Genomic DNA, 25,279 nt, shown 5'->3' on the forward strand with positions numbered 1-25,279 from the left:
TTAGAAACGCGGATATTAAGTATTATATGTGGAAGTGATACATTGAAGTGCTTTCACTATATAATGTATTGAATATGAAATGCAATCTTTTTAGTATTTTAGTAGATCACGATGACTATATCTCTGTGCAATTTGAAAATTAAAAAAACAGCCGATATATAGCCATCTTATTTACTCAACAAATATCATGAAACCGAAAAGTGCACTGCTACCTCAGGGTCACCATTGGGTAAGCACTATACTCTTGATACATACATGTTGCAGCCAAATGCTCATTATACATTTCCGTTGTGCGCCTTGCAGGACTATGTCATTTATTTACGGCGAGCTGTGTAAATTAGTATATCGTCATTATTACGGAAGCTTGTACGTTGAATTACTATAAGCGGATTCAGATAGAAACTAAACATATATATGAAAACGAATCCTCTTTTTCACGATTGTTGATCAACCTTAAACCCGTACTTTTTGGTTTTAAATCTGTAATTTGTTATCTCGATTAGTCCACACACGCTGCATTAAGATTATAAATTGACTTGTTTACAGACTGTCGAAATTAAAACATTTTGTCACAGATTATTACAAAGGAGAACACTTTAAATCACGGAGCTAAATACCACTGATAAAGTATACTCACATTAAAAAATACAGCTTGGTTAATGAATCATCATTTGAATTTGATAAAATTGAAAAGCTTTAGAAAGTCGAATCGGAATTATAGTGTTGTTTTCGTTAAACTTTGCAATAAGAAGTGAATTACTAGTACACAGTTTAAAATAATATTATAACACAATAGTCTGGATGTATGGTATAGGATAATGCTACTGGTTCGAGCCCCGCATGTGAAAATTTGTTTTCTTTTTCTTTCTTTCTTAAATTCCAGTCTTGTTATTATAACATTCAACAGTTACCAGTTTAAAATATATAAATTGCAGTAAATGATATTTACTGGTACACTTCACATAATACCCCAATCTCTTATGCCTCGGTCACACTGTCACGAATCAGAGCTACGAACGAGCTACGAATACTTTTTGACACAGTTCGTAGCTATTCTTACTGGACCGTGGCTCTCCGTACTTGATCCGTGATCAGTCGTAATAGTTTTTGGATGTCCGTAGCGAATATTGACAAATTTTGAACATGTTAAAAAAATTGCTACGAATTTATCGACCGAAGCGTATCCGTAGCCTTCCGTACTAAACCGTACTGATCCGTACTAGTTCGTAACGACACCGTAGTCGCCCGTACCTTTTCGTAGGCCCAAAGATTTTCAAGGACTTCTACGGATTAATACGAAGAACTACGGAGCGGTACGGTTACGCTACGTATTAGCCACGATTATTCCACGGATATACTACGGAAAGCCACGGTTAGAGTACGTTGTACTACGGATAGGTAGGAATTTGCACGATCTTGTACGATGTACTACATTTCAGCACGAAATAGTACGGTCCACTTCAATAAATTGCTACTGAAATACATCATTAATTTTTTTTTATAAAGCAACCGTACTTGCATTTGTTGAGTTTACAATCATGAACCGCCAGCAAATTGCGTTTGCGATAAATGTGTTACACTTGGATATTGATATGGCACAAAATGCAGAGGCCGTAGTCGAGCTGCTTGACGATATGCACTGAGGTAATAATGATTCAATATCGTATAACTAGTATAGCTTTGTGCTAAAGGTAACGTATTTTAAAAATATTAGAATTTGAACTTACTAGTTATACTCTTTTTTTTATTTCAGGTAAGTGTCTGCTTCATATGCCTTTTGAATCTTGCTCTTACTTTTACGTTATTTAAGAATTGTTAAATTAATAGTCGACATAATTAAATACAAATTTAATCATACTTTCCTAAGCATAATCTATATGTGTACATCAATAATTTAATACTTTATCAGGCCACAAAAAAAAGGAGGTGATGGATAAGAGACTGGCTTTTAAGACGACCCGGCTCTTGGTTTCAAATGGAGGAGGTAGACTCTTCCCCAGACACGGCTGATTCCATTATTTTTGTTACGCGCTGTTGCTGCCGCTTGCATGTTCTCTTTTTTGGGAGGCATTCTGTGCATGACAATACAAGAGGCGGTGGGCGCAGTGTTCAATCGTAGTTCGTTCCTACCTGTCCGTACCAGTCCGTCGCAATTCCCACTGCTTCGTAGCGGACCATTCTAGTTCGTACTAACCCGTACTAGACCGTAGCGGATCCGTAGTTAGATCGTACTGATTCGCGTAGCATCGCACTTAAGCGTTACAGACCGTAACGGATTCGTAGTTTGATCTTACCGATTCGTGTCGCTCCGTACTAAATGGCGTCAATCAGTAGCAGTCCGTACATGCCTTGTTCGTTTTCCAACATTTTGATGGTAGATTTGTTGTGCTCCGTACTGAAATCGTAGCGGCCTACGAATTTTGACAATTTCGTAGTAATTTATAGTCGATTGAATCGTAGCTCATTCGTAGCTCTTATTCGTGACAATGTGACCGAGGCATTATCAAGTCCTTAAATGTATTGATTGAGTATAGTTTTCTTTCGCTCATTTCTTGCTATGAGCTGTGCGCTTAACACAATGAGAAATAATGTGTAGGGCTTACGGGAACAAAAATATGTGCACAACTTAAGATCGTATACGTAAAGTGTTAAACGTTGCTTCCTATTTCGAATATTAGTTAAATAGTTATGAATACGTTTATTTAATATTAGTTAGAAACTGTTATCCAAAAATTGAAATATTTCATCGAAAATAAGTCAAGATAAGCTTACGCACGATCGGTCGGACATAATGACAAACAAGTCCATGGTATCTTCCGAATTTTATTACAATGCAAAACTTATTATAATCGCACTTTTTACTGCTTGCAATTATACCCTTTCATTTATTTTTACTCGTATCCTTTACAAAGAAGGTAAAACATATATTCTAATAAAACAACAAAATGTTATTGCTAATATCTGCAACTTCGAAGATCGTCGGGTATAGCCACTGTACCAGCACATTCCTTACTGGCCCTAGAATAAAAAAATAATAAACAAGATGTGTTTGTGAAACACAATTCCCCCTATATGACGTTTGACCTTGAAGGATGACATTGACCTTGAAGGATGACCTTGACCTTGACCCTTCAACACTCAAAATGTGCAGCTCCATGAGATACACATGCATGACAAATATAAAATTGCTAGCTTCAATATTGCAGAAGTTACATTACTTGAGCAATTTTGACCCATATATTTGACCTAGGATGACCTTGACCTTGACCTTTCACAACTCAAAATGTGCAGCTCTAAGAGATGCACATGCATGCCAAATATCAAGTTGCTATCTTCAATATTGCAAAAGTATTCATAAAATAAGCGATTTGGGAAACATATATTTGACCTCTGACCTTGAAGGATGACCTTGACCTTGACCTTTCACCACTCAAAATGTGCAGCTCTATAAGTTACACATGCATGCCAAATATCAAGTTGCTATCTTCAATATTGCAAAAGTATTCATAAAATAAGCGATTTGGGCCATATATATTTGACCTCTGACCTTGAAGGATGACCTTGACCTTGACCTTTCACCACTCAAAATGTGCAGAGATACACATGCATGCCAAATATCAAGTTGCTATCTTCAATATTGCAAAAGTATTCATAAAATGAGCGATTTTGGCCACATATATTTGACCTCTGACCTTGAAGGATGACCTTGACCGTTCACCACTCAAAATGTGCAGCTCCATGAGATACACATGCATGCCAAATATCAAGTTGCTTTATTCAATATAGCAAAAGTTATTGCAAAATGTTTAAGTTGGCGCAAACCAACCAACCAACCAACAGACCAACCAACAGACCAACCAACAGACCAACAGACAGGGCAAAAACAATATGTCCCCCACTACTATAGTGGGGGACATAAAAACATGCATTTGGATACTTGTTCTTTCTTTTTCAGTACATATTGTATTTATTGATTGCATGCAATGCTACTTTTTTCATTTGAGCACGCTGTAAATATGCCATCACGTTATGAAATAGAGCATTAAACCGAAATTAAAACATGGCCGTGTTAGTACCTTAAGTACCAATTTTTTTTATTTGTTACGGGGATGGGGCGTATGCTTAACAAACACCGTTGTTGAGGGAAATATCGACGCCCAATACGATACGATTATCTTGAAATAAATATTTTTTGAAGTAATTTTATATATACAAGTGTGATTTTTAAAGCACTAAGTTTACTATTTATCTTTACAACAAAAATACAATTGCAGGTATGGTACATAACAATCCGAAACAGACCGACGTGTCAGAGTGATTCGACTAAACCTACTTACAAACCGTTAGTGAAAATAAAATATGATCTACCACATGCGCTTCTGTTGATGACCTTGCGTTTAACAAAATTAACAATAACTGTATTGACCTGAGGTATTGATATATGCTGTTTCTTTGCGCAGTCTAGACCAATTACTAGTAAATACAATTAAATACACACTATATTTACCAGAGGTGTTGATACACGTGGTTGCTTTGGGCGTGCGCATAAACAAGATAAGTATTTATCCTGAGTTGCCGATACAAGTTGTTGCTTTGAGCAAATTCCTTGTCTCTGTCTATATTTAACAATAACGTTATGTTTCCTGGGGTGCCAATACAAGTTGTTGCTTTGTGCAAACGCCTTGCCTCTGTCCAGATTAAACAATAACGCAATTTTACCTGAGGTGCCGATACAAGTTGTTACTTTGTGCAAACGCCCCGTCTCGATCCAGATCAAACAATAACGCAATTTTACCTGAGGTGACGATACAAGTTGTTGCTTTGTGCAAACGCCCTGCCTCTGTCCAGATTAAACAATATTTCATTTTTACCTGAGGTGCCGATACAAGCTGTTGCTTTGTGCAAACGCCCTGTCTCTGTCCAGATTAAACAATAACTCAATTTTACCTGAGGTGCCGATACAAGTTGTTGCTTTGTGCAAACGCCCTGCCTCTGTCCAGATTAAACAATAACTCAATTTTACCTGAGGTGCCGATACAAGTTGTTGCTTTGTGCAAACGCCCCGTCTCTGTCCAGATTAAACAATAACTCAATGTTACCTGAGGTGCCGATACAAGTTGTTGCTTTGTGCAAACGCCTTGCCGCAGTTGAGACACTTGTGAGGTTTCTCTCCTGTGTGCGTCCGCGTGTGGATCTGAAGCTGCGTCCGGCTCGTGAAGAACTTCCGGCACGCAGAGAACGTACAGTGGAACAGCTTCTGGCGACAGGACATGTCTGCATTCAAGGCAACAGTAGCTAGAAGAGAAATAAGCATAGTATTAAGGGAAGTGATCATCAATGTCATTGCTTTATATATTTTTGTGAAATATGGAATTCACAATTATAAACGTGCCACATAAGTCCAGAGTTTAATTATATTCTGTTTAACGGTGTTTTTTTTAAGTTTGAGTAGAAGGAAAAAAAATCCAAAAAGTCATGTAGGAAAAAAAAATAAAAATAAAACATAAAAAAAATATGTTTGAAAGTTACTAAAAACAGTTTTAAAAAAACTACCTAAAAACTTGCCTGTTATTGCCAGACAGACCCCAGTCAGTATAAAGAGTGAGGGGTCTCAACAAGTTTAAAAACATGAAAAGAAGTTAAATGTTTAAGCAAACTTTTGAGGACACACAAACTGTTGAAAAAGCAGAGGGTGGCGACCAATCGAAAGAATAAGCAATATTCAAGAATCCTCATATTACATTAGCTTCGAAAATCAAGTAAAGTGGTCACTATTTACCTAAAACAATCGGAAATCGCAGTGAATTATTTGTTTTACATTAATGTCCGCTTGACGATAGCATTGGTTGTAAATTAGTCTCCGAATAAACCCGTACAGTGTATTACCGTCTAAATTGTCTTAATTTTCATTTAACGGAAGAGGAGATAAAGTGTTAGATTCATTTTTTGTTATTATACTTTTAATTGAAATTTTGAAATACAACGATGCCATTGGATGAAATAGACTTTGTTAACGGGCCAATTTGTGTTTGCTGATGTGTAGACTGGTTGTTTGTTTCACTCATAATTTGAAGTTTTTATGTGTTGACTGTCGTAAACCAGTTTACAAAATTATTTGTTTTGTAAAAACAGCAAAGGCTAAAATACCTATCAACATTTTTTGAAGACCACTTTTTATTGGAAGCGGAGGAAAAAATAAAAATAATTTTTTTTTTTTTTCTGCATTATTTTTATTTCACTTTTCGGAAAATTGGATGAGGCTCTCCCGTTAAACAGCAGATCAAAAAACTCTTGCCTAACGGACATTAACAAAACGTATCTGCGATAACTTTTAATGAAACACAATTGATTCGTAACTTTAAAAAAATGTATCATATGAAAAAATATTAAGACAAACAGGCCTTTGTGAAATAATCAGAATGTGGCGTTGGTATTTCTTTCATTGTCTAAGGTGATATGTATCACCTTAAGATGTCTATTTTGCCCATATGCACGACATTTCTAAATTTACAATGACTTATTTTTCTACATGTTACTAATTATTTAATATGTGTCTCTTTCTGTGTCGACAAGTAATATGTCAGTTTGAAGAGTTTATTGCAAGTTTACTATCCTGACGACAACTATGAGACATTTACAAAATAACATACGGCAGAGCTGATCGGGGCGACAATAATCGGCCTGCTGCCGATATAACAGGGCCTTAGGGTTGTTATACGGCAAGGGTCGCTTATAGACGTCTGGCCCAGCACTGCCGTATTGTATCGTGTACATTACATATCAATCTCTTATATTATTCCACTGAATTTCTTACAGAACCAGCATTCCATACTTTTACTTTCATAAAAATGATTTCGCATTTTATGACATCTCGTGTGACGAAATGTTTGTACGAAAATAAGCTAAACTCTCAGGATTTTCGGGAAACCAATTCGGACGTATTTGTGATTATTCACAATAAAACATTGAAATTGAAGGATAGGCATCGAACGAATCCAAACCTTGTTGCGGATAGTGCATTTTTGGAAACTTCATATTGGAATAATATTAATCGGCTCAACCATTCATTATTTTAAACCTCTGTATTTCAGCTCGATTGAATAGAAAGCCTAACCCTTATTTGGAACGCTCTCGAGTCCGTTTCCTGGAACTAATCCAGTACTTGTTGTCTACGGGGGAGATCTAAAGAACGCTCCAACAGTAAGGATCGAACCCATGACCTCCCGGTTGCTAGGCGAACACCATATTCATGTCGCAACAGCGACCTTCATTTAGTCATTCGATGTCGTAAATATATATATGTATATAGTGTTTGTCAGAATGTTCAGAAATATATACAAAACGTTTAAAAGAAAGAACGTGGTTTAAATAAAATTAAGATTAATTGATGGCAGAATAAAACATGGAAGTGCATATCTTAATTGCATTGTCACAAAAATTGGATATAAATTGTAATTAAAGTAAGAGTGTATTTTATTATTGTGTCGGAAGTTTCTTTTTTAATATTGTCAACAAATAATTTGCTTGGTTAAATTATTCTTGTTTCCGAGTGTTCGTTGATGTAAGGCTTAAATGTATTTATCATCAATATCTATGGCTGAATGTGGATGCCATTTTGTTCAGTTTAAGTCGCGCGATCAGAATCATTTCAGTTTTAAAAACCAGCCCCGGGTCGACATGATCATATTAAATTAGAATAACGGCCCGCACGTCACGTTAATGTGTTACTATGTATAGCACATATTATTGAGATGTCTCCATACGTCTACAATCGAAATGTGAAAAGCCTGGTTGTTAAGACGTTTCTCTTTATTTGAGGTCACGTTAGATGTCACCGCATGTCAAAGAGACCGATTCCCATGTACTCTCAACAACTTGGTACGTTCGTGCGCTTTTTTGTTCATAACATGATTGCTAAACATGATTAAACATAAATAATGCATTTATATACACATGTATATATATAAGCATTTCGATAATGTCAGATATGGTTTCATCAGGTTTTATTCTTAGTCAAAACATTATCATTATTATGAATTCTGATGTCGCTACATATATACGTAAATGCAAACACCATGTATATACACATTCAAATACACAATTACTATCACGAGATGAATTCTTGTGTCAATTCACTCATTTTACCGTTTGCCTATACAATAATGATTATACATACACAAATCAAAATACAAACGGAATCAACGCAGGGGTCATCGCAAAAGAACGGTCAATTTCATGAGTTATGAATCCAAAACCGCCCATATGGTCCAACCGAACCTCACCATAGGCCAAAATCACAAACATATTCAAAAAGAACACGAAGAGTTTACTTGAAACACGTTACGTAAATTAAACACCTTATCTTCCATTCCAATGTCCGTTTGTAGCAGGCATTATCAAGTCTGACATAACTTCTAAATTTCACTAAATATCCAGCATGATATTACGCTCCTTCAAATGCGTCACATGATGCGTGGTCACTTAATGTCCAACATGAAAGTATCCTTATTCAAATGCGTCACTTTATGCGTGGTCAAGTGAGATTTCTGTGTGAAGCGTTTATTGCACATGTCACACTTGTACGGTCTGTTTCCGGTATGTGAGTTCACGTGGTTGTCAAGGTGAAGTCTGCGCGTGAAAGTCTTGCCACACCATGGACACTGGAACTTCGTACCGCCGTCTTCACTCAGTTTTACTAAAAAGAAAAATCAATACATGTACAACTTAATTTAAATTACTAGGTAATATTTCAGTATTTTTGAGATTACTGGGAACAACATGCAACAAAATGTAACTAAATGTTAGTATACAATATTAACTATAAACACGTTGAATTCTAAGAGACTGACTTACAATGGTTAATATTTATTCAAAAAAACATTTATTCAAAATAACGATAATATATCTATCTATTGGAGACACAAATTTTACACTGCCACTAAAATAACAGATTTCTTCTTCGACAGCAAATGTTGAAATGCTATTTTAAACGTTGGATTAACGTTTTGTTCACACGAATCAATAATGTTTGTTCGTGTTGAGTAATATTTTGAGTTTCACAATTTGACATTGTCTTCTTCCACGTGCATTTCTTGCCCTGTCGTGTTAACAAAATACGTTTCGTTTAATTCAAATGTGAACTTCGTAACATTTATTGTTTATTAAGACATAGCCGAATAAAATTCCGAATAAAATAGGGTTTTGTATTAGTAATTTGACCAAATTAAAAAACGCAGCGAGCAAACTTTAAATTATTATTGGCGTCGATCTGGAGAGCGGCGACTAGTATGTAATGCATTTTTTTTCGCTTATGGGAGGAGAAGTTTTTTTACGGAATAATGTATATATTTTTATGTCCCCCACTATGGTAGTGGGGGACATACTGTTTTTGCCCTGTCTGTTGGTCTGTTGGTCTGTTTGCGCCAACTTTAACATTTTGCAATAACTTTTGCTATATTGAAGATAGCAACTTCATATTTGGCATGCATGTGTATCTCATGAAGCTGCACATTTTGAGTGATGAAAGGTCAAGGTCAAGATCATCCTTCAAAGTCAGAGGTCAAATATATGTGGCCAAAATCGCACATTTTATGAATACTTTTGCAATATTGAAGATAGCAACTTGATATTTGGCATGCATGTGTATCTCATGGAGCTGCGCATTTTGAGTTGTGAAAGGTCAAGGTATCCTTCACATGGTCAAGGTCATCCTACAAGGTCAAACGTCATATAGGGGGACATTGTGTTTCACAAACACATCTTGTTGTTTTTAAAATATCTTGCATGGTGGTGATTTTTTTGGGTAAATTAGTGTAAATAAGTACTGCATTTGTGCTTTTTACATTTATTACAACATTTATTGCCAATAATGCAAAGCTAATTGTTTTAATTAATAACTTATCCACAACTGATCACAGGGAAAAGATCACAGGGCCTGGGCGAATACGCGAAACTTTCTGGTTTTGTATAAAAACAAAACATAATCAAAATATATTTATTTTGTGGTTTTTCTAAATTGCTTATTTAGTGGAGAATCAATGTAGTACGATATTTGATGACCTATCGCGCAAGCAAGTTTATTGGAAGGCGTAGTGGTACGAAAACAAACAATGTATTAGTTTATAAATAGACATATAATAACGATCGCTATACACAACTTCACTAAATAACAGTACAAAAATGATGTCAGCCGGAATAGCTCACTCAGTTGGGAGAGCGTTAGACTGAAGTTGTTTACGCAACAATCATCTAAAAGCCCCCGGTTCAATCCCGGGTACCGGCACGAACGGAACAGTTCGGCGGCTGACAATTTTTTCAGTAAGGTTAATAAATATAATAAAGCTTTATTTTATGTAGACATTTTAAAATCCATTTTACTACAATTGGACATTTTTATTAAAATTAATGGATGCGGCGCGTTGACAACGTTAATTAAAATTTCTTACATCACTTAAACATCTTATCAAAAATACACGTGTTTTTATATTAACAAATAAATGCAAACAACACATCTATTATCCATGTATTTTTATGGTTGTCTTTCATAGGCCCTAAGTACTATCCCTACCACATATAGAGCGCAAAGCGCGACATGTATTATTGATTGTAAAAATGAGTTGCGATAAAGGAAGCAGCCGCTTATCAAGAAGGAGCTGTGTCCCAGCAACCCGTTTCCCTAGAGTCAAGCACTCCTCATAGTTTTTTATTTAAAGAACCACATAATTATAGAGCGCGAAGCGCGACACGTATTACTATCAAGTATCTTTTTCTATTTTGTTTAAAATAATCGGCCAATATATAAATATTTACAGTAGAAAAAAAATCGTTCCATGTTATTTCATTGAGTGCCTTTTACACTGAAATTCCCGACGCCCTTTGATGCTTTGCATCAATACTTATCTTGTATTTATATTATATTGATATATTGTAAACACATGGCAGTGCATTTTGCAAGGCAAAAGTATACCTATTTTTCTCTTAAATTACTACTGTTGTTATTATTTTTAGTAGTAGTAATATTACTAATCTTCGCAGTATGTGTCAATCCAATATATAATGCATAAAAACATGTTTAAATATTTTTTATTACCAAACCTTGACAAAATTCAACAGTAAAATCATAACGTTATTTTAAAGCATCCAACTGAGTAAGTCAATGTTGAAACACACGACATTTCAAATATTAACAAATTGAAACTCTAATTGCATCACTCTTTTAATCACTTCAAAGTTCTTTATTTGATGCAAATTACCGATTGCCATACATATGACATAGAATAAAATCACAGGACAAAATGAACACCAATCAATAAAACTGACCTAAAAATGGTTAATACAAAACCAGTTTAAGAGCCCACAAACCTCAAACTTGGCCTTGATTGACTCATATTAAACAAGTATTAATAAAGATTTTACCTCGCAACATCTTAATTCAAATCAAATTGCAATTAAACAATACGTAAATCCCGGTTCCATACAAGCGACCACTTTGTTGTCGTTACCACTTTGTCTATAATATATCATTTGAACTTCTTATTTGTTGTCCAGCATATTTTCTTATGTTATGTTTGCTCTGATGTTTTACTCAATAATTTTGACAAGTTCGTGTGTATTTTGTTTGAAATTACGATTTCATACTCGCTTAATTGGACCATAAGAAGAATTCAACAATGAATGCAGATATGTGTAAAACCATGCTTGACGAAATTGAAAAACTGAATAAAAGAAATAGCATTATAAGTCCAATTTTACGATCTAATAACCTTTTCACTCTTTTATAATAAAACATGCATATGATACATATGTATACAACAATTTGCCAAATCGCCCTGCTTTAACTCTTTAAAGCAGCTATGTATAGCATGCAACATGCGTGATCTCAATTAGCATAAATTATACGCATTGTTTCATATATTTGTTTCCAGTTTTGATCATGCACGTTTTGCATTTGTTATATGATGACATTACAGTTTACATACTGTGGTACAACTACACATGTAATCTATTTAAGTTGTTTGCTGTACGGAAACTTATATTGCAATTAAAGTGACATTTTAATTTATTTATGAAAAACTATTGTGCCTGGTTAATATGGGCTACTAAGAGGAAAATAATGCATTTATTTTTCTTAAGTTGCACACAGTACTTTCAGTTCATTTTTCCATGTTTTCAAAAACATCATAAGTAATTACATATCGTACAACGAGACAAGTGTGCTCTTTACAAATAACATTAAAAACCTGTCTTGATCAGATCAATGTTAATCATAGGTGTGATAAACACCAGATGCATAAATACATGTCGTTAAAATTAACACTTATGGACCTGTTCACAGATAACCGAATTGACAATTCCATAATTTGGATTCCAATACATAAAGGTGTATAAAGGACTTTGAAACAATAGTGTGGTATACCTCAACTTGTTTTAATAAATAACACTCAAAAATTGATGAAGTTGATGTATTTTTCTATTCATGTTCTTACAAGCGTATAAAAAATACAGTTACATATTAAAAATTGGAAATCGCAGTGGTAATGCCATATGCATATCGATCACAAGGAATAATAAAAATTAGGTGGAAACGTTCAAGTATCATTTCAATATTTTTATATTTGTTTGCACAACAACAAACACCTGCAAACACGCCCTTTTTCGAGCACTGTTGCCTTGATTTTTGGAAAGAAAGGAGGTAAATAACCATTATATACTATTTTTTAAAGAACACAATTACAAAATAGACCAGAGATACGTTGAATTGAAGACTATGGTAGACAGTACACAATAACAAATCTAGACGGTAGATATGTTAAACGGGAAGTCTTTGAAGTGCCGTTCCCGATGCCGCTTCATGTTGCCCTTGACCGAGAAGGAGGCCTGACACACGTCACACTTGAACGGTTTCTCTCCGGTATGAGTGCGCATGTGCATGGTCAGCGCAAAGTTGTCTGAGAACATCTTACCGCAGTGATGGCACTTGTGACACCGGATTTGGCCCAGCCCGCTGCGGGAAAACGCCACTGGAAGAGAGATATCGTGGAAGTATAATATAGAAGTTATAGCCACTGTCAATGTAATATAATAAAATACATCATAGTTTGGTGATAGTGCTATCGAGTGTACATGATTTTATTTATCTGAATGTCTAAACCTATTTATGCAAACAATTATTTGATGCAAATATATATTGATCTTTTGCCTTAAAGATTGAAATATTGCACTTAAAAACGATACAATTTGGTATGATAATATAGCGATATATGTGTGCAAGAGTCCATTTAAAAATAAGGTGTGCCTTAAAAAATGAGAAAATCGGCACTTCGTGCCTAAATAACCGTTTTGTGCGTAGACATACATGCATAGAAAATGTTGTCCATTTCAAACACTGAATACTTTGAAGAAATAGGAGTACACAATTTAATCAGGGACAACCAAACTGGACCTATCCTTATTTAAAGTTTGTAAAAGCGAAAAAAAATGCAGATTCATACTTAAACATGCAAAATGAATGATAACTGAAGTCGATTTTAAAATATTTATGTTTAGAATTGAAAACGATATTACTATAAAAAAGGGAATTTATGCACACAAATAATTTGTAAATAATGTGTTATAAAATACTAAATTAAGTTGTGTACAATTGATGAGATGTCAGACATCACTTGAACTGTATAGAGTTGGTCAAATTTGTTCAGCAATATTGTGTGCCAAAATTACCACCAAAACCACACTGCTATGTGTCATGTTAACCAAGGCTTCACAATACTTGTTATGACGGCTTTACAACAGCAACACAGAACGTCATTCCCAAATCAAAATTTATTACATGAAGTCTTACATCTTATGCCCTATTTAACCATACAGGCAAGTTGGTGATATTTCAATGTTAAATCTGGTTGAAATCTAATTGGCTTAGTGTATTGCGGTAATAATCAATTGTTTGAAGTTGCGTAGCCTTAGACGTAAATCCCATGGGCAAAAGGCAGAGTGTATTAATTAACAACAAAAATCAGAAGTATTTGAATCTCTACTTCGCCTGCATATTTTTGATATCAGCACATAGACACAACGCAAAATAATATAAGCTTCATTCATAAACATTAATTGAATAATCAATTTGATGTTCTATGCACTGTTTCATGTAGTTAAAATATTAAGATTATAAATGCAATTAAATTCCTAAGTAAAAACGGGTAACTTTTTTTAGAGCTTCAACATAATAAGGATACTATTAATGTCTTTTACCTGCGCATAATTCAGAAATCATTTATTTGTTAAACGTTTGCTAGATCGGGCGTTTGATCGCGCGAACCTAACTGAACCGTTTGGAATTTTAAGAGTGACTTTAATAACGCCCCCAATGGTTTTATGCAAAATAATCCACATGTATTTTCATTCTTTATCTTTAAAATACAACTTCGTGTTACAAGAGTCATCCATTTCAAAATTGCAGGCATTTACAACTTGTTAATTGATTTTATGTAAACCCAAGAAACACCACTATTTGTGTGTATTGTTTGTATTGAAATGCAAGTTGGAAATACCAAATATAACACAATGATATACAAACAAAATAATGAACTTGAAACTATCGACACAATACTTGATAAAATGAAACAGTCAATAATATACACATGTTGTATATGCATATCTCTTTACACAACTACCTCAGCTGTTCATTTTGTTACACAATACAAATATCACACCAACAAAATTAGAAAGTCCAAGATTGTGAGTGAACTGTGGTAATATTTACAAAACGGTGCTAAATCATACAAAAAAACATAAAATGCCCAATAAAATATTACACACGGTCAACGTTGTCATAATTAATCCTTCAAATGCCTCAATAGGTGAGACTTGAGATTCCAGCGTGTATTGAAGCGTTTATCGCAATGGCTGCAGGCGAAGGGCTTGTCATCGAAGTGGAGACGTCTGTGTGTCTCCATATTCTGTTTCGTGGAGAATGTTCGTCCACACACTGAGCACGTAGGCCGCCCAGTCACCGCGCCAACTGTGGCTGGCTTGAAGGATGCTGAAACATGCAACGATACCTCAGTGAATTACACAGTCGAAATACATAAAAAAAAACATGCATTGTATGTTTTGTGCTGTATACGTACGTATTGCTGCAATAGTACACTTACTTGTTTATTAAGCATACAGTTGTTTTGTACAGGCAACAGGTTACTTGACTTACAAAACATTATAGCGGATGGTAATACTTGTTTCCAATTAAAGACGTCCGGCGCAGCTTTGTGGTTTGTTATCGTTTATATAACATATCCTTTTTTGTTCCATATTGCCATAATTTAAATTTCATTCAAATGATTACGTAATTTATCTCATGTACTAGTATCTTATGTGACGTAATTTCTGAGACGAAAACAAGCTAGATTCTCTGGATTTTAGGAACAACAACTGGGATGTGGTTGTTTTGTAACAGTACAATATAAAACATAAGATAGAATCAACCGAATCGAAAACATATTCAAGATTGTGCGCTTGTCACACAGTATTTGATACTTTGATAGGAATACTATAAATAATATCAATAGATATCGAAGTCATTCTGTTGCTTTAATCGCGCGTTTTTGTCTGAATTGGAAGTGCATATCGTAATGTTATTGTCATGATTATTGGATTCAAGCTGCCATTTAAGTAAGTGGATCGTTTATTATTTTGTATGTTCACTGCTTTTTCAATCTTAAACAGGGTTATCAATCTCTACACTTTCAGATGTAATCGATTTTTGATGATTCGAATTGTGTGCTTCGTTTTATTATTTCATTTATTTGAGGCTCAATTTGATGTATCACCGTTTTCTAAGAGTGGATGTGGACGAAATTTGTTACGTTTAAGGATTCTTTCCACACATGAAAAATCGGCCCGGGGTCAATATGATCATTTTGACAAAGGCCCACTCGTGATGTCAATTTGGTAACGATTCAAATAACATGTACTGTAGTTCGTTTTTCCAATTCGGCCGAGAAATACAACGTTTTATACAAAGTGCTGAAAACTAAAGAATTAACAGTTGTTTGTTAAATTTGGTGGCTATATTCAAGAAACAATAGTGTTCATGTAACGCAAGTGGTTTATTGTACTGAAAACTTTACATACAAAAAACGTCATAGTAAGAAAACTCAGTAAGAAAACACTACACACATTATGCCATTATTTACAGATAAAATGCAAAAGCTATGACTTTTTGTACAAAATGAAATCCATAGTAAATAGACTTCCATCATGCTATGTACATGAAAATCTGGGAAGACACCAATATGATTGAATCCGCAAGTTTACTGATACCACTATTGACATAATACCATCCCATTATAATCAAGCACAAAATGAATGCTTTTTGTGTCATTTTTGCTTCTTCACAATCGTGAGTTATTCTTTAAAAAATATATTTTGTAAAGTAGTTTCATCATTGTTTTATGTTTTGCCGGCAACTGTTTCTTGTAGTCTTTTCAAGGCTTATGATTTACAATGCATAACGTAGAAAAAGTGTGTAAGCGATGCCTTTTGTCTTATGGCATTTTCTATTCATATCACTTCATCAAACAGACCACGTAAGTTTGCTGCACTTTGTTTCTGGACATTATATTTTCATGTGCACGACAAGATGCGTCCTCAGGTTTGACTTCTGGTTGAACCTGCGCTGACAGATGTGGCAGGAGAAGGGCTTCTCCCCGGTGTGGATCACACTGTGCCGCTGCAGGCTCTGCCTTGTGGAGAAATGCTTCCCGCACAGCTTGCACTGCAGCTCGTCATTACCGGAGGAGGAGCCAGTCTCAATGGGCGATCCTGCAGTGGAGAAGTACATTGAGAACATTATGTGACACTGAGATGGGACACATGACTGCAATAAAATCGATACATTAAAAACTGAAATATTTCCATTCGTAGTATACTGTTAAATCATTGTGGGCCATTAATTTTTGTTAATTTTGTGGGTTGACCGATCCGCAAATTTAACACGAACATTGGAAAAAACAACACATATTCCTCTTTTTTCCAAAGTCTGATATCTATGAATTATGTATACATGATAGTTTTTATTAAACACACAATGTCATGCCAAAACATTTTTAATGATTTTACATCCTGTTGAAGATCAATGCTTGTAAGAGACATAACAAAGCAGTTTACTAAAAAAAATGTCATGGCTGCTTTAATACATATGTATCTATGCGAAAATAGATACATAATTGCATTCAGTTCACATATGAATAAACAATTTTTTATTTGTACGAGCCAACTTATGAATACCAATTGTGATTCTTTCTGAAACCTACAGTTTCTCATAGTCTTAAGGCAAGGATTCATCATAACAATTAACTGCAGTGAATCATATTGTGAATGTAATTCCATGAATTGTAAACTTGTGCGTTTTCATATTGTCAATGCGCGAAAATCGTTTGTTGCAGACGTCACACTGGTAAGGCTTGTATCCACTGTGTCTCGCAAAGTGGCGTTCTAAGTGGTCCTTTCTGTGAAAAATATGTCCGCATATGCTGCACGTAAAACACGGCTTTGAGAGTAGACCTGAAAACAACAAACATATTGGGCATGAAGCTATTAATTTGCATGTTTGTGTTTGTAGACATGGAAACAACAAACATAGTGGACATGAAGCTATGAATGTGCATGTAGTTTATGTTTGTAGACATGGAAAAAACAAACATGGTTGATATGAAGTTAAGAATATGCATGTAGTTTGTGGTTTATGGAAAGTACAACAGATTAATAGCCTTTGTATACAAAAACACATGTAGATGAATGGGGAAAATTGAATGTTTAAATATGGCTGTCAAAATTAATTGGCGATATGTTTGATAGTAGCAGGTACAACCTAATACTTTGTTCTTTATAAAAGCCCAAAATACAAAGTGCATTAAGTTTATTTCTTTCAGGTAAAAATACTTTGCTTAAAACAGAATAATCTTATTACTACTGAAATGCAACACATAAAGAGAAATGTATACCATGCTTAGCAATTTAAATAACACATGTCATAGGAATCACATTTCATCTTCTAGTCACAAAGCAAATTCATGCAAACAAACATAATTACTGAAATCGCAACAAAATATTTACAGTTCAAATCTGGATGTATTTATCTGCCCGCTACTGCCGTTAAAAGTGGATTGCTCACAAAATGATACATGTATATGAGCAGTGATTTTAAGTCAACAATAGTATTAAATCAATATTATTTCTAAGACATTAATTTTCATTGGTTTTGTGGGTTGAACAATCCACAACTTTAACAAAAACACATAAGAAAATGACCAAAGCAAATTCCTCACTTTTTACCAAGAACAGAAATCTTAGAATTTACGTGTACACAAAAATAAGTCTTTTTTAAACCACGAAATTGTCATGCTGATAAATATTGTCATTGTACAGTATTGATAAGTTACAAAAATTGCATTTTTTCTTTATTAATAAACTTTTTTTCCTCCATTTTTGAGTTACAAAATCTGGTGCGCGTTATACATAATTGAGCGTAATACATGGTAAATATCAGTATAAGTGAACAATATAAGTAAACAGTTTATCAGCTACAAGAACTGCAGTTCGTTCCGCATATGCACCACCATATGAGATCTCAGGTGGACCTTCTGTGTGAACTCTTTGGGACACTGGTCACATTTGAAGGGCCGCCGACCCGTATGGAGTGTCAAGTGGCGTGTCATGTTAGAACGATTGGCAAAGGTCTTGCCACAAACAAGGCAGTCTGAGCTGCCTTGAGACAAATGCAAGAGCTCCTGGTAGGTGTAGTTGGTGGTAACATCGGCCACAGTCTGTGCATCTAAAAAAGAAGTCATGGAATAATATAACATTGAAATGTCAATAAAACAAAGAGCTGTCAAACTTAAGTTGATGAGAAAAATTGAGAGATAAACATGAGCTGTCACCATAGGATGACATCTGCCCCCTATAAACGCTTTGATAGAAGTTATGAGCATTTTATGAAACCTGAACGCAGATTTCGAAACCTTAACACGAACCCGAAGTTCAAGGTCAACATCACAGGGGTCAAAATGTGTGTGCGTATGGAAAGGCTTTGTCCGTATACACATGCATACCAAATATGAAGGTTATATCTCAAGGGACATAGAAGTTATGAGCATTTTTCAAAACCTAAACGCAAAAGTGTGATGGAAGGACAGACAGACGGACGGACAGACAGACAGACGGACAGTGCGATCACTATATGCCCACCTTCAGGAGCATAAAAAATAATTGTTATTTCAGTAAAGTACTGGCAATAACGTAAATGAGCTAATTGAGCCAAATACAAAACGTCTAAGATATAATGTTTTTATAATTGATTGTGGTCAAAACCTATTCATATGTTGGTCGAAAACTACAATATATTATATTTATTTAAGTTAACTTAAGCAATGTACCTTAATTTCCAACTAGAGGATCAATACTACATAAACTAAGGACAGCAGTTTTGTTTTCTTATTTTATTGATATTTTTTGCACAAACAACATCAATACTAAGTATTGACAGTTTCTTGTGAAACAAGATGCTGAGTTCACAAAATGCATACAAAGGCCTTTAAACTAAAGAGCAATAAACAAGAAATAAAAATAACTAAACTGATTATTTTCCCACTACAAAGTTTGCATACAACTAGGTAATTTTGCATAAACATATTAGGATATCAATGTTTAACATACGCAAACATTACAGTTTTCCTTCTGAAACACTAAATATGAATACTAAGAAAATGAACACTCAGAATCCATTTTGCACATGTTGGTAAAAAAGTGTATTATTTTCTTGAACAATAAAAATGCAGCTTATGACAATGTGGCAAACCATGTGAAAAAGCATGTAACAGGACAAAAGACAGTTTAGTTATTGATAAATAAGAGTCTAATTGGCTCACTTTGCTGAAAACTATTTGCACAACTGGCCTTTAAATGAATGAAAAAGTATGTTCACACTCATTATTCCACTGAACAGATAATATTTGTTGGTCTATGTTGAATTGGTTTGATAAAATTCACAGACAATTTTTGCTGGGCTCCTTAAATCTGTATAACTATCACTTTCCCAAAAGTCTCTTAATACGCAGCTGGCCAATCCCATCCCTATTAAAATCATCATTTTATATTCTGATTGACAAGGACCATCAAATCAACCTTCAAATCCAGCTTGAGAAGGATCATCCATTCACTCATCCAATCAAAAGTATATACATATGTATGCAACTTAAAATGGACAATCAAATCACTTTTCAAATAATCAGTATATATTCTCAGCTAAAGTTGACCATCCAATCATTCTACCAATCATCACTATATATTCAGCTTAGATGGACATTTCAATCACTCTTCAAATCACTATACAAATCCGCCCTATCTATTAAGTTTTAGGTGGACCACCCTATGTGAGTTCTGGTTGCTCTTCAGATTCTAAGCGTCTGTTGCAGAAATTGCAGACGTAAGGTTTCTCACACATGGTTGCGCATAATACATGGTAAATTACTGTAAAAGTCATTAATATCTATCAATTGCAAGAATTGTAGTTTGTTCCTCAATCACTATATATTCAGTTTGAGGTGGACCACCCGATGTGAGTTCAGGTTACTCTTCTGGGTGAAGCGTCTATTGCACACATTGCAGACGTAGGGTTTCTCACCAGTATGTACACGCATGTGGAGGGCAAGGTTCTGTTTGCTTGAGATCACCTTGCCACACATGGGGCAATCAAACTGGCCCTCCTTCCTTAACACACCTGAAATGTGGGAATAACACTGTAAGAGATGTAATAACAATGTAAGAGAGGTAATAAAACTGTAAGAGAGATAATAGCACTGTAAGGGAGGTAAAAAACAAAGTAAGGGAGGTAATAATACAGAAAGGGAGATAATGACACTGTAAGGGAAGTAATATAATTGTAAGGGAGGTAATACTACTGTAAAAAAGGTACTTAAACTGTAAGGAAGATATTAACAGGGTAAGGAAGGTATTAACACTGTAATGGAGTAAATAACCATGTAAGGAAGGCAATAACATGGTAAGGGATTAAATGCATGTGCAGGAAGTCTCGTCCAGATTAGCCTTTACAGTCTGCTTAGGGTCAGGGACAACACTTTCCACATTTATAAAAAAAAAGGACGTCTTTAACTTACAGAGTATCAAGAGCTTCCTTTTTATAGTGGAATTTAACCCTTTAATGCTCAGATAAGCACAGTGACATGCATGTAGTCCCTTAGAAAATCAAACAAAAATGTAACACCTTTTATATTATTTAAAACAACTTTTATTTTTTATCGTATGACATAATGGTAGGATTATGAAAAAAACATGCAAATAGTGGGAATAGAATGCATAACATATATTACATGAACAAATTAGAGTTAATTTCATTGATTCAAAGTGTTTTTTTATTAACAAAGAATTCAACATACGTAATAAGTCATTTCCTGTAAACATAAACTCTGTTGTTTGATTTTCAATAACCAGCGGCTCTGATTTGAGTAGTATTATACCTCAACCTCGTTCCGGGAAAACAGTGCTTAATGTATGTGCGCTGTGTGTAATCACAGATTAGCCTGCGCAGTCAGCAAAGGATTATCTGTGATGACACTTTTCGCCTAAACTGGACTTTTTACTTAAAGAGACTTCCTGAAATCTAAAAATCAAACAAAAGCAAAAATTGTCGTCCCTGATTAGCCTATGCGGAATACACAGGCTAATCTGGAACATGCACATGCAAAAAGTGAATACGGCTTATATTACTCATTAAAAACTTTGATAATGCCCACATTTTCTTTGTCTTGTAAAATTGTATGATAAACTACTGCCTGTCAATTTTTTTAACATTAAATTTGTTTGTTTTGGAAATATATTCAACTCATATCAGGTGCAAGAATTCAGATCAATTCAGACCAACAAATTAGCAGATGTCAACAAGATGTGTTTGTGAAACACTATGTCCCCGTATATGACGTTTGACCTTGAAGGATGATCTCGACCTTGACCCTTCACCACTCAAAATGTGCAGCTCCATGAGATAAGCATGCATGTCAAATATAAAATTGCTAGCTTCAATATTGCAGAAGTGACATTACATGAGCAATTTGACCCATATATTTGACCTTGAAGGATGACCTTGACCTTGACCTTTCACCACTCAAAATGTACAGCTCCATGAGATACACATGCATGCCAAATATCAAGTTGCTATCTTCAATATTGCAAAAGTACTCATAAAATGAGCGATTTCGGCCACATATATTTGACCTCTGACCTTTAAGGATGACCTTGACCTTGACCTTTCACCACTCAAAATGTGCAGCTCCATGAGATACACATGCATGCCAAATATCAAGTTGCTATCTTGAATATTGAAATATTGCAAAAATGTACACTAAATGAGCGATTTTCTACCCATATATTTGACCTTTGACCTTGAAGGATGACCTTGACATTGACCTTTCACCACTCAAAATGTGCAGCTCCATGAGATACATATGCATGCCAAATATCAAGTTGCTATCTTCAATATTGCAAAAGTTATTGCAAATGTTAAAGTTGGCGCAACTACTATAGTGGGGGACATAAAAAACATACAGAAGTGTCACTAATACAGAAGTGACACTAAAACAATAGTGACACTAAAAAAGGGATAAAATATACTGCTGTCAATTGATGTACACTTTTGATTTAAAGTTAACATATGTGTTGTTGTTTTTTTATACATAAAGAAGGGGAGGGAATTTTGATCAAAAATAATCATAAAACACTTTATTGAAATGCAGTGTTAATCATTAAATGTCCATCACATCCAAGTGTCAACTCAAAGTATGATAATGAAGCACTGTAATAATGTACCTGATATTCAACATATTAAGTAATCACAACAGTTCCACAGCAATACAAGAAATTAACTCCATGTTCATTCAATGGTTAATCTTTTAATTTCTGTTCTTGCTGGCAGAAAATGTCATTTAAAATCTGTAGAGCCCTGCTGACAGAATAATATCATATTTGCCTCTTTCTAGAAAAATTAAATTTAAAGCTTGTGGGCAAAGTGTCATCCCAAATTAGCCTGTGCAATTGGCACAGACTAATCTAGAAAGACACTTTCCGCTTCTATGGTATTTTCCCCTTAAAGAAAGTCTCTTCTTAGCAAAAATTCAAATTAGGCGGAAAGTGTCGTCCTAAGTGACTCTTTACGCATATGCATTAGGCCCTGTTTTCGAATTTCATGGCTCGTATAATACTTTGATGAAGTGCGCATAACACAAAGCTGCACACTTTACACTGTTAAGTATGGCAATATCATTTTAAGTCAATTTTGGCATTAAAAACCTAGGTGCCCGTAATACACGATTTTACGATATACAACTTTAAGTACGGTAAAGTATGGTACTACATGTAACATTTTAGTCCAATTGAAAGTATGTCCTTTAAAATGGTTGCAAGCTATACAATCTAAAGTACAATTATATCATTTCAAGCCCCATTGTGCGTCGTTCCGTGGCGATGGCACTGGTCCCTGCTGGTAGTGCCACCTGAGGATGTGATGCTGCAGGTGGTGTCTCTGCCTGAATGTCTGCTCACATTGCCTGCAATGGTAGGGTTTCTCCCCAGTATGTATACGCATATGGATCTTGTGGTTCGTGCTGGTCTTGCTGGTTTTCCCACACACATCACATGTGAACAGCTTTGTGGGCAAGGCTGGAATCATAATTAGGATACTGTCAAATCATTAATTAAAGTTTGCATGACATTTTGTGGTAAAAAATAACCTTTTTTGTGGACACATAAATTTGTTAATTTCCAATTTTTTTGGAGTGGGGGTGAGGAATTTGTGTCGGTCACTTTCAGATGTCATTTTGTGTCTACAGTATCATGGTTGGAAAAAATGTGAGCTATGAGAATACTTTTAATTTCGTGTACGATTATTTAACTAATGCGCTTAACACATGGCTGCAACTTCTTGAACACTTTTGGTATGGTCAATATTTCACCTTTTTAAAATGTTCAACATGAACAATTTTTTAGATCCAATTAAAATTTGCACCTCAAAATATGATTTTCTTAATAAACCAGTTTTAAACTGACAGGGGAGCAAATTTGCAATAAACAATGCAATGTAAATATGCAGGTAAATACCGAAGACAGCAAAAGATTAAACAACTATAATTTATTCTGCTTTTAATGCATGTTTCAATACTGTAGAAGGCAGGTACAAATATATACAAAAATAGAATACAATTACAACTTAAACAAATTTATTAAATGATTGTATTTTATCAATTGTAATTTTCTAAATCAGTAATTAACCATGGTAATAGTTTTTAATAGAGCAAACCAAGCTTTATCTTGGTTTACACAAAGAGTAACCTTTACCATATACCTATGAACAAAGGTCAACGTCAAATACTAAAAACACACAATAAACTTTTCATTGCAAGGTCCTGTAATTAACAAGTCAATGTAATTTTCCTAATGGTTTTAAAAACACAAATGTAAAGCCCATGTGTACAACACATAATGCAAATAACCCTCGCTCTGGGGAAACAGGGCTTAATGCATGTGCAGTCAACACAGGCTAATCAGGGATGACACTTTCAGTCATTGTATTTGTTGTTTAGATGAAGTCTCTTCTTGGCAAAATCCGGTTAATGCGGAAAGTTTCGACCCTAATTAGCCTACGCACATGCATTTACCACTATTTTACCAAAGCCAGGCACTTATATAAATGATCCACATTTACAGTAGCTCTCTATGAACAAAATTGACAACATTTCTGAACATAAGTGTTTCTGGGTCACATATTTCAAATATTTATATTCAGCAAGTGTGAGGCGTGTGCAGTGAACTCGTGGCGTTTAAGATGCTGCACCTGTCTGAACATTCTATCACACATTTGGCACTTGAACGGGCGCTCCCCAGTATGTACCCTCAAATGTTTCACTAGATCGCCTTTGTTTCGGTTTCTTCTACCACAAATCAAGCACTGGTGTAAACCGTCCGAAGTGCGAATCATCAAGCCTTCAGGATTCTCTGAAATTAGCATTAAACAAAGATATTTCAATCTGAAGAAATCTTTCCAATCAGATTCTGATAAGTTTTTAAAAGTCCATCCAGAATATTTTTCAATATTGTTGTTGTTTTTTGTTCAAATTTTGGGCCAAAATTCTGCACTATTCCCAATCTCAAGGAGTTTTTTTCCCAAATGACAGATTAAAATTCCCAATAAAAGGTTATCAACAAATAAAAGAAATCAAAATTG

The 25,279-nt window shown here is 34.8% G+C and overlaps 1 protein-coding gene across 5 annotated transcripts in view; it reads right to left on the reverse strand.

The window, feature by feature from the left end:
* Positions 1–2,807: 2,807 nt before the first annotated feature.
* Positions 2,808–25,279, reverse strand: part of LOC127858385 (early growth response protein 1-like) — a 65,545-nt gene continuing 43,073 nt past the window's right edge. Inside the window, exons 2-3 of one of the 5 annotated variants that reach the window (XM_052395500.1) lie at positions 5,100–5,295; positions 2,808–3,018 (exon numbers count right to left, since the gene is read on the reverse strand). In XM_052395500.1, coding sequence (XP_052251460.1) covers positions 2,955–3,018; positions 5,100–5,295 — 260 coding nt within the window. In that variant the 3' untranslated portion in view covers positions 2,808–2,954. Of the gene's footprint in view, positions 3,019–5,099; positions 5,296–7,986; positions 8,696–11,325; positions 13,020–15,934; positions 16,813–17,907; positions 18,824–25,279 lie in introns of those variants that run through there. The other 4 variants (XM_052395504.1, XM_052395502.1, XM_052395507.1 and 1 more) reach the window with 4 other exon arrangements.

The sequence above is a fragment of the Dreissena polymorpha genome, chromosome 14 (assembly GCF_020536995.1).
Source record: "Dreissena polymorpha isolate Duluth1 chromosome 14, UMN_Dpol_1.0, whole genome shotgun sequence".
Classification (NCBI taxonomy): Eukaryota; Metazoa; Mollusca; class Bivalvia; order Myida; family Dreissenidae; genus Dreissena; species Dreissena polymorpha.